Here is an 8,779-nt window from a genome sequence, read left to right on the forward strand (position 1 = left end):
GGGAGGGAGGGCGTGGTGCCGCCCCCAGCGCTGCCCACACGGCGGGCCTGGCTGCTCTCCCCAGCCCGTGTGCGAGTGGCGGAGGGCGTGAAGGACCCTTGCACTTGTGTCACAGGGGATTTAGGTTGGCTATTAGGAGGAGGTTCTTCCCCTCGAGGGTGGTCGGACACTGAACAGGCTCCCAGGGAATGGGCACGGCCCCGAGGCTGCCGGAGCTCCAGGAGCGTTTGGACAGTGCTCTCAGGATGGGATTATTGGGTCTCCCGTGGGCTTCCCCAGCCGGCCCAGGGGAGGAGCTGCCTCAGGTCTGGGTCGTGCCCCTCACGCTGGGCTTTCCCCGCAGAGAGCAGCGGGGAGGAGGGCAGCACCGTGGTGCGGAAGGAGCGGCGGCGGGACACCCCCAACCCTATGATTCAGAAGGTAAGGGAGCTCCGAGGGAGCATCTGCTCCATCCAGGTGGGCCTGCGGTGGCCTGCCACGCTCAGCCAGGACAGTGCTGCAGCCTTTCCTCCCCCATCCCTGCTGTCCCCCCTCAGACCCGGCGCTGTGCGAGGGAGAGGCCGGAGTACGCGCCGAGCAGCAGCGAGGACGAGGATCCTGCCAAGGAGATCGGGGTCACCTACAAATCGACCAGGTCGGCGGTAAGGACGGGCAGCACGGGGGCCTGGAGTGTCAGCTTGGGTGGGGCTGGGGATTCCACTTGTCACAGACAGAATTTGCCACTCTGAACATGGGATTGGACATTCTTTCTTATTAATGCACCTCCCTGTCCCTTCTTAATAGCCAAGCACCTTGTGCTGGGTTTATTCTGATAGTCCCTCCCTCCACGGGAGGCTGTCAAAGGTTGGCCTTTCCCTCTTAGAGGTGGGAGTTAAAACTCCAGGATGCCACTGGACTTGCCCAACACTGCACAGATTTTTCAGGAGAGGGAGCAGTTGGATCAGGTTTGCTAAACTGTTGGATTTGTGTTTTCAGTGTTAGACCATCTTTGGCTGCTGCCAAGGGAGGCAGCATTTTGTTTGCCCAACCTTCTGGAGAGAACAGGAAGGGACAGGAGGAGATGACAGCTTTGGGACTCCACAAGCTTTTGGCACCTAAGATGGATTTGTGTTTAATTGAGGCCGGCAGTAATTATTCTCTGGTTTCTGTGCAGCTGTTCTCAAAGGTTTGATAGAAGCTAGGAATAGGTATCTGTTCAATCCATTAAAGAGGAATCTAAACCAGATAACTGTGTTGAAACTGAATTTTGGCCACCTCCAGCTGGGTCAGAAGTTCAGTAACATCCTGTGTGTGGGCAGGAGGGTCCCATGATTTAAGTGTTGGACATGGGTGAACTGAGTGGGGCTTCCAGCTGAGCTGGGGCTGGGTGTGAAGGAGTAAAATAACTGTTCCCTGACTCTGCAGGCTAAAATTTGGGAGCAAAGGGGAATGAGCACTCTGGTCTCTGCACACACTAGGCTGGAGCCCATGGTGAATTTTCCCTAGCAAATGCCAAGGGATAAAGCAGGCGTGTCCAGTTCTTGCTCTGTGACAACCTTCAGGTAGCCAAGGAGCTCTCTGTCTTGTCCAGGTTTCCACTGTCTCCACTCTCGCCACAAGTTTTCCTTGCTTTTCAGAAACCCGTTGGCCCAGAAGACATGGGAGCCACAGCAGTGTATGAACTGGACACAGAGAAGGAGAAGGATGCCCAGGCCATCTTTGAGCGCAGCCAAAAAATTCAGGAGGTGAGTCAGCCTTGCTCCTTAGGAGCTCGTGCTCTGCAGCAGGAGAGCCTGTGCTTTACTCATCCCCTTCTGCACACCAAGAAGAGTTAGAGTCTCTTCTTCCCTGGAAGTGTGAGAAGCCAGAAGTGTAACCCTTGCAAATAGGGGACTTTTGTGGCTTTATTGGCATCTTGGTGTTAAGGAAGGCAGGGTGGGAAGGAAGACTGGTGTCAGAGTGGTGACAATTAATCCATGTCATGAAGCTCTCCTGATCCTTAATCATCTCTTCTTGCTTTTCTAGGAGCTGAGAGGAAAGGAAGATGATAAAATTTACCGTGGCATTAACAACTACCAGAAGTACGTTAAGCCCAAGGACACATCGATGGGAAACGCCTCTTCAGGAATGGTCAGGTGGGTTGGGATGAGCCTTGGGGGTCTGGGACCACGGAGGTGCTCAGGCACCATCCCAAAGGCATGGGTCTGGGGCTGGAACTCTGCTGTCACTGCCAATTTCTGCCTGTCTGACCAGTCTGGTCTCTGGTTCTGGCCAGGGCCCTGCTCCAGGGCTGCTGTGCAGCCGGGCTGAGCCCTCTGCCCCCCTTTCAGGAAAGGCCCCATCCGTGCTCCAGAGCACCTGCGGGCCACGGTGCGCTGGGACTACCAGCCCGACATCTGCAAGGACTACAAAGAGACCGGGTTCTGTGGCTTCGGGGGTGAGTGCCTCGTGTCTGCAGCTGAACACCAGGTGTGCAAACACCAGGTGTGCTGTGACCCCGTGTATGTGGTGCTGAGGCTGAGTCACAGACCCTTCTGTGCAGAGCTGTTTATGTAACATTCTTGTCATTCATGCTGGCCCTTCGAAAGCCCAGGGCCTCTAATTAGTGGTGACAGGAGTCCTAGGAGGGAACCCAGGATGTTCCAGTGACCCACATTCTTACAGGTATTGTGTCCACTGAGACCATGTGAGGAATGAGTTTTTCTGTTCCTTATCCCACTTTCCATGTGCATAACTGCTGGAACTGTCCCTGTGGCACTGAGAGGATGATCCTTGCAGCCTGTCAGCACTGAGGGATCCTGTACCTGCTCCAGGAGCTTGGTGCTGCCCTGGAGAAGGAGCAGTCAGATTTCTCTGGCTGGGCAAAGCTCAGGCTGCCCCAGAATGAGGTGTCCTGGTAACATTCTGCCCTTGCAGCCTGGCTCTTACTTCCTCTTTCTTTGTGCTGCTCAGACAGCTGCAAATTCCTGCACGACCGCTCGGACTACAAACACGGCTGGCAGATCGAACGGGAGCTGGACGAAGGCCGCTACGGTGTCAACGGTACGGCCCCGCTGCTCTCACAGGGCTCTGTTCCAAAGCTGTGCAGCTCCTGCTGCAGGATGAGCTTAGGGCCAGTAACCACTGACAGTGCTGAACAGAACTGCTGCTTTCACACAACCCCTGGCTTCCCCAGTGAGGATGGTTTCCCCTGGCTCTCTGTGAAGGAGAGCACTGCTGTTGTGTGGGTCCTAGCAGCGAGCTCTGTGGAGCTGGGGAGATGGGACTGTCTGTCCCCCGGATGCCCAGGAGGTGGGGTGTCATTTGTCATGCAGTGTCCATAGGTGAGGCCCAAGGCTCATGAGCACTGCTGTACAAACGGGGGGAAAAGGGTGTTCTCTGTTCAGTTGGAACCAGAGCTTGGTGGCAGCTGGTTTGGAAGAAAGTCTAAAACAGGAGGGGGCTGGAGAATGTTTCTCTTTATAGCAGTGAGTGGGTGAAGTAGAAAAGAATTTTCTCCTGAGATGAGCAACAGGCCTGCTGGCTCATTAGCCCTAATTATAGCACAGTCCCACACGTGTTACTGACATCAGCAACACCCAGATGCCAGAGCTCCATTGTTTCCAGCAGAGATTGAATCCCACCTGCTGTGCTCTCCCCTTATTTATTATTTCATGCCCCACACATGGGTTGGGCTGGCCTCTCCTCTCACTCTGCTCTGGTTCACTTTCTCTTCTGCAGACGACGAAAACTACGAGGTGAGCAGCGATGAGGAGGACATGCCTTTCAAATGCTTCATCTGCAGAGGTTCCTTTAAGAACCCCGTGGTCACCAAGTAAGTGGTGGTTTGGCACGAGGAGCCACGTGTCTGCTGTCAATCCAGCTCACAAGTCATTCATTCACTGCTGAGGCAAAGACAAACCCACCCCATGGGCTGTGGGTGGAACCTGCTTGTTGTCTGCTGTGGCTTTCTGGTGGGTGAGGAAATCCTGAGAGAGCCAGGGAGTCTCATAGCTGCATCTGGAGCATGCCCTTGGAAGGGATCTCAAACCCTTATTCAAGGACTTTTTAGATTTCCACAGATGCTGCCTCATTACCTCATCTTTCCCCCTTAACCTTGAGATTTCGTTTTCATTGCTCCTGGACTCGAATGGCAGCTGCACTGCCTGAGCAGAGAAATGTGAGCATGGGGAAGCCAAGAGCTTGGCAAGGATGAGGAGGAGGCTGAGGACAGGCCTTTCTCACTCTGAATGCTGTCCTGCTGGTACCTGTGTCTGGAAGAGCTCACTGGTGGCTCTGTGCTGTCACTGCACATTGGTGAAGCAATGCTGAAAACACCTTCCATTGGGACAGGGATGCAGAGGAAGCTTTGCCTGCAGCTCACTTTTGCCTCCCTTGGGGACCATGGAGAGGGTGGTCATGCAGTGGAAGGGGCTACCCAGGGAGCTGGTGGAGTCCCCATCCCTGGAGGTGTCCAGGGAACAACTGGACGTGGGACTCAGTGCTCTGCTTTGGGTGACAAGGTGGGGATCAGTCAAAGGCTGGACTCTATCTTGGAGGTCTTTTCCAACCTTTATGTTCCTGTGTCCAGGACACAATGACTGGTGCCTGGCAGTGACCTCTGTGTCTCCGTACAGGTGTCGGCACTACTTCTGTGAGAGCTGTGCCCTCCAGCACTATCGCAAATCCCAGCGCTGCTACGTCTGTGACAAGCAAACCAATGGGGTCTTCAACCCTGCGAAAGGTAATGGGCATCTGGGGGAGCACCTGGAGCAGCAAAGGCACCAGCTCCTGCTGGACCTTCCTGGTGTTGGGCCTGGCCCTGAGCTGCAGTTCACAGCTCTTGGCTGCCAGCAGAGCTCAGTTAGTGTCAGGAAATAGTAAATCATGGATGCAAAATGAGCATGTGTGCTTACCCAGGTGGGGAACCTGGGGAGCGACTGGAGAGGGAAGGGAGGTGTGCCATGGGAGCAGAGGCAGCAGCTTGTGTGGTCAGTAATGCACTGAGCTGTAACAGCTCCTGCCTGGACTCGGCAAACAGGGGCAGCTCCAAGCTGAGCCTCTGCAGGCAAGGGATGTTTGGTAGCTGCCCTGCTCCTGGGTGTTCGCAGGACCTGGGCCCCTGGCTCTGGGGGCGGGGGGCAGCCCCTGCACCTGGAGCCTCATCCTGCCTGTTCCTGTTTTTCAGAGCTCATGGCAAAATTGGAAAAACACAAAGGAGAGGAAGAAGAGGAACAGCAGTCAGACCATGGAGAGGATCCACAGTAGCAGAACACGTTTTGTACATAACTGAATAAAGCTTTTGTAGGATAAAAAAAAAAAAGCTCACAGCTGTTAGCCAGGGGTTACGTATCCAACCAGCAGCTACTGAACAGTGTCCACCTGTGCTGGACTCCATCTTTGCTGCCCTGTGGGGGCACAAGGCAGGACAGGTAAGACTCAAGGGCTGTGGCTGAGTCATCTGCTCCCCCCAGGACCCCCAGGTGCACCTGGGGAAGGAGGGTGACTGTTCAGTTACTTCATAACTGCTGCTTCTGACCACAGTGCTGCTGTTTCACTCCTAACTCTGCACCGATCCTGCATGGAACAAAGTTAATTTAAGCCCCTAATCTTTGAGCATGGAGCAAGCTGCAGGCATGGGCAGGGATGAGAAATATGAGCTTGCACTAAGTTCATCCTTCACCCTAAAAATGCTAATGCATGGGAAAGCAGGCTGGTCTTGTCCTGGTTCCTAGAACTCAAGACAGGGATAGAACTTCAGTGGGCAACACACTTCTTGAATCAGCCCTGTTTGTAAAACTTCATAACAAACCAGGAAATTAGTATCTTCTTACAGTAAGATGAAATCAGGACCCAAACCTGATCATAGTGAGGAAGTAGAACTGGGCCTGCCCTTAAACACCACTGCAACTGGGAGAATTTTACTGAACCTTTCAGAAAAGAGCAAGTCCAGGTGTTTGCAGCTTGTTGCTTTAGTTGAAGTACGTTTCTGAAGCATGAAGGCAGCTGCCATAAACTGCTGAGCTGTATGAAAATAAGGAGGTAAAAGCAAGCATGCACAGCCAGCCTGTCACCCTCTGTGATTCACTTCCATCATCCTGCACAAACAGCAGACTTAAAAAACAACTTCAGAAATATTTTATTTGTTTTGGAAAAAAACTAGAGTAACAAACTTTATCTGGGTTCAAGTACAGTTTATAAACACAAGGACCTGTTGCCAGCACCACTACTCCATCAAATGCACCTACACAAGGATTCTCAGTGCTTCAGTAAAGAGTAGACAACCTCCAGCACCCATGGCCCTTGGAAAAGTCAAACTAAAAGCCTTAAATACACCTCCAGAAAAACCAAACACCATGGACTGGGGGAGAGCTGCCACAGCAGCAGGGCAATCACACAGCCATGAATCACACGTGAGCAGCTTTTACCCGTCAGTGAGGGAAGGCAGAACAGCAGTGGTAATGGAAAGGTTAAAGTTCAGTTCTGTACAGGAGTCGTGAGGAAGAAGATCAGCATGAAAATCAATTTACTTTTCCTCTGTGCCAGGGTAAGTCACTGAGAACAGGCAGGTAAAGTGTTTTGTGCTGTGAAACCAGCCCAGCTAACAAGGTTCATCTGGAAGGGGATAAAAAAGCTGGTACATTGTACAGGCATCCACACTGCTCTGGTGACCCAGGAAGCTGGAAGGAGAGGCTGGAAGGCCCTGTCTGACCTGGAGTTCAGAGTGCTCAGCACGGAGTGAGAAGTCTTCAAAAGCCCTCTCCAGACTGGAAGAATCCAGTGCTGCAGAGGAATGCCCAGTGCAGCAGGAGTGCCTGGAATGGCATCTGCTTGTCTTTGATCTGCCATTTTCCATCACAAAGCAGTAACTAAGAATATAATCCCTTTTTTCTCCCCATTAAAACTTGCCCTGTGACAACACTGTTACAGGAACCTGACTAGTTCTAAGAGAATGCCCAAAACTAAAAGCTGCCCACCTCCCGTCAACTCTAAGGCACCCTTAAAAGAGAAAGAACCAAAGAGGGCAGGGACATGCAGCCTCAACTGTGAGGAAGCCAGTGACTTTTAGAAACACATAAATAAAGACCATAACTACACGGACTCACTCAGCCCCCTCAAGTGCTCTACCAGTGCTCAGCTGCAAGAACGGGGGCTCTGAACGCTGCACCTTCTGGAAAACTCCACAGATCCTTGGGTTGATCCTTTTCCAGCTCAGGTCTGTCAATTTGTATCCAGGCTACTTCTTAAGTAAAGAGGCAGTTGAAGTTCCTTCCCAAGGACCTGTAAACTCTTCTGTGTGTAACATTCATCAGCTTTTATGAACAGGACCAATAAATTACAATGTCCAGAAAGCTCCTCCAGAACTCAGTGCAGTCCCTATTTTTCTAGAATTCCCAGTCATCCACATCCAGCTGCTCCAGATTTGATACCAACCCAAAAATGCCACTGGGATCCTGGGGCAGTGTCCCTTCCAAATTGGTGATGGGGGTGACAGGGCGCAGAAGTTCAGGGAGTGCTTCAGAAGCTCGGCGCTTGATCTGCACAGGAAGGGCAGAATGAGCACTCGGGGCTGCTCAGGTGCTGCTCCACCCAGCACTGCAGCCAGAAACAACAGGCAGGAAACACACGGGGCACCCTTTGGTCTCATTAAGGAGCAGATTAGAACTGCTTTACCCCAGAACTCAACTGGGCGGCTGTTGAACTGTTGTGGCTCCCAGGACAGGCAGATTTAAAACCTCTCTTAGATAAGAGATACTTCAAGAGCAGCCCAAGCACCTCCCCAGAGGATGTGATGATCACCACACCACACTACAGTTAGTCAAAAAACTGACTTAATCCTTCCAATCGCAGAAAATTCAGCCACTCAACATCCCCACCCTCCCAGCAAGACAACTACAGCAAAGCCACTGTGCTTTACCTGTAGAGAAATTAGTTCCTTACCTGCTTAAAAAAGGGGTGACTGAGCAGAGTGCCGGCGCTTGGCCTGTGGGAGGGAGGTAGAATGAGGGAAGCACACAAGAAAATGAGTCAGTGCTTGAAGTCAGATAGTGGCAATAAGACTGAGGTCCTTCCTGCCTCTCCCATTTCTCAGTTATTGGGTATCTCCCTTTTTTCAGTGGTAGCACTGTTATTAAGCATTTACAATCACATAATATTTTATGCAAGGAGTTCAACCTCCTTCTTCTAACCTTTACATTACATACTTGCATCCCCTACATCTGGCCAAGGACAGCTCCTGAGCAGTGGGGCACCCCTGGAAAGTCTGTCATGGCTACAGATTACCCTCACCACAAAGAAAAATGCAGCTTTGATCACTTTCCACCATTGCTCTCTGCTGGCTGAAAAGCAGCCATTTGCAGTGATGGGAACTGGGTAAACACGGTCTCAGAGGGGCCAGAAACTCAAGTTGTTTATTTTCTCTATGTGCAGCATCACTCATCCCCCAAGGAAGGCTGCAAAGGAATTCTTCGGGCTGTCACGTAGGAAGTGCTCAAGTGTTAACACTGCTCATTCTACACATTTGGACTGCTCTCCTCAACAGATGGGGCACATCCTCACTCCACTACACTTTTGGAACAGAAACTGTAAACAATCTCTGCTGGCTCCCATAGTTTAACCAGCCCTAGAATAGCGCAGGTGGGGAGAACAGCTTTCACCTGGCTTTACCTGAAATCGGGGTTCCTCTGGAGGCACTGCTCCACAAAGTTATGGAAGTAGGTGGAGAAGGTGCGGAGATAGGGGTGCAGGGCTGGCTCCCCGTTGGCCGCGCGCACGTTGCTCATGGCCGTGCTCTCCCCCATCCCATAGTTTGCACTGGAAC

The 8,779-nt window shown here is 52.1% G+C and overlaps 2 protein-coding genes across 4 annotated transcripts in view; one reads left to right on the forward strand and one right to left on the reverse strand.

Annotated features, from left to right (window-relative positions):
- LOC103619911 (RING finger protein 113A) overlaps positions 1-7,030 on the forward strand; it is a 24,273-nt gene extending 17,243 nt beyond the window's left edge. The window contains exons 3-11 of one of the 2 annotated variants that reach the window (XM_017740525.1): positions 343-420; positions 537-641; positions 1,617-1,724; positions 2,005-2,114; positions 2,310-2,416; positions 2,932-3,021; positions 3,700-3,793; positions 4,596-4,702; positions 5,147-7,030. In XM_017740525.1, the coding sequence (XP_017596014.1) occupies positions 409-420; positions 537-641; positions 1,617-1,724; positions 2,005-2,114; positions 2,310-2,416; positions 2,932-3,021; positions 3,700-3,793; positions 4,596-4,702; positions 5,147-5,226 (813 nt within the window). In that variant the 5' untranslated portion in view covers positions 343-408 and the 3' untranslated portion in view covers positions 5,227-7,030. Of the gene's footprint in view, positions 1-342; positions 421-536; positions 642-975; positions 1,508-1,616; positions 1,725-2,004; positions 2,115-2,309; positions 2,417-2,931; positions 3,022-3,699; positions 3,794-4,595; positions 4,703-5,146 lie in introns of those variants that run through there. The other variant, XM_017740526.1, reaches the window with a different exon arrangement.
- The window catches only part of STRADA (STE20-related kinase adaptor alpha), an 11,242-nt gene continuing 8,536 nt past the window's right edge, over positions 6,074-8,779 (reverse strand). For both annotated transcript variants that reach the window (XM_017740529.1, XM_008638462.2), the window contains exons 11-13: positions 8,626-8,779; positions 7,900-7,942; positions 6,074-7,496 (exon numbers count right to left, since the gene is read on the reverse strand). The exon at positions 8,626-8,779 is cut by the window's right edge and continues 26 nt beyond it. In XM_017740529.1, coding sequence (XP_017596018.1) covers positions 7,344-7,496; positions 7,900-7,942; positions 8,626-8,779 — 350 coding nt within the window. In that variant the 3' untranslated portion in view covers positions 6,074-7,343. The remainder of the gene's footprint in view (positions 7,497-7,899; positions 7,943-8,625) is intronic.

The sequence above is a fragment of the Corvus brachyrhynchos genome, unplaced genomic scaffold, assembly GCF_000691975.1.
Source record: "Corvus brachyrhynchos isolate BGI_N302 unplaced genomic scaffold, ASM69197v1 scaffold47, whole genome shotgun sequence".
Taxonomy (NCBI): Eukaryota; Metazoa; Chordata; class Aves; order Passeriformes; family Corvidae; genus Corvus; species Corvus brachyrhynchos.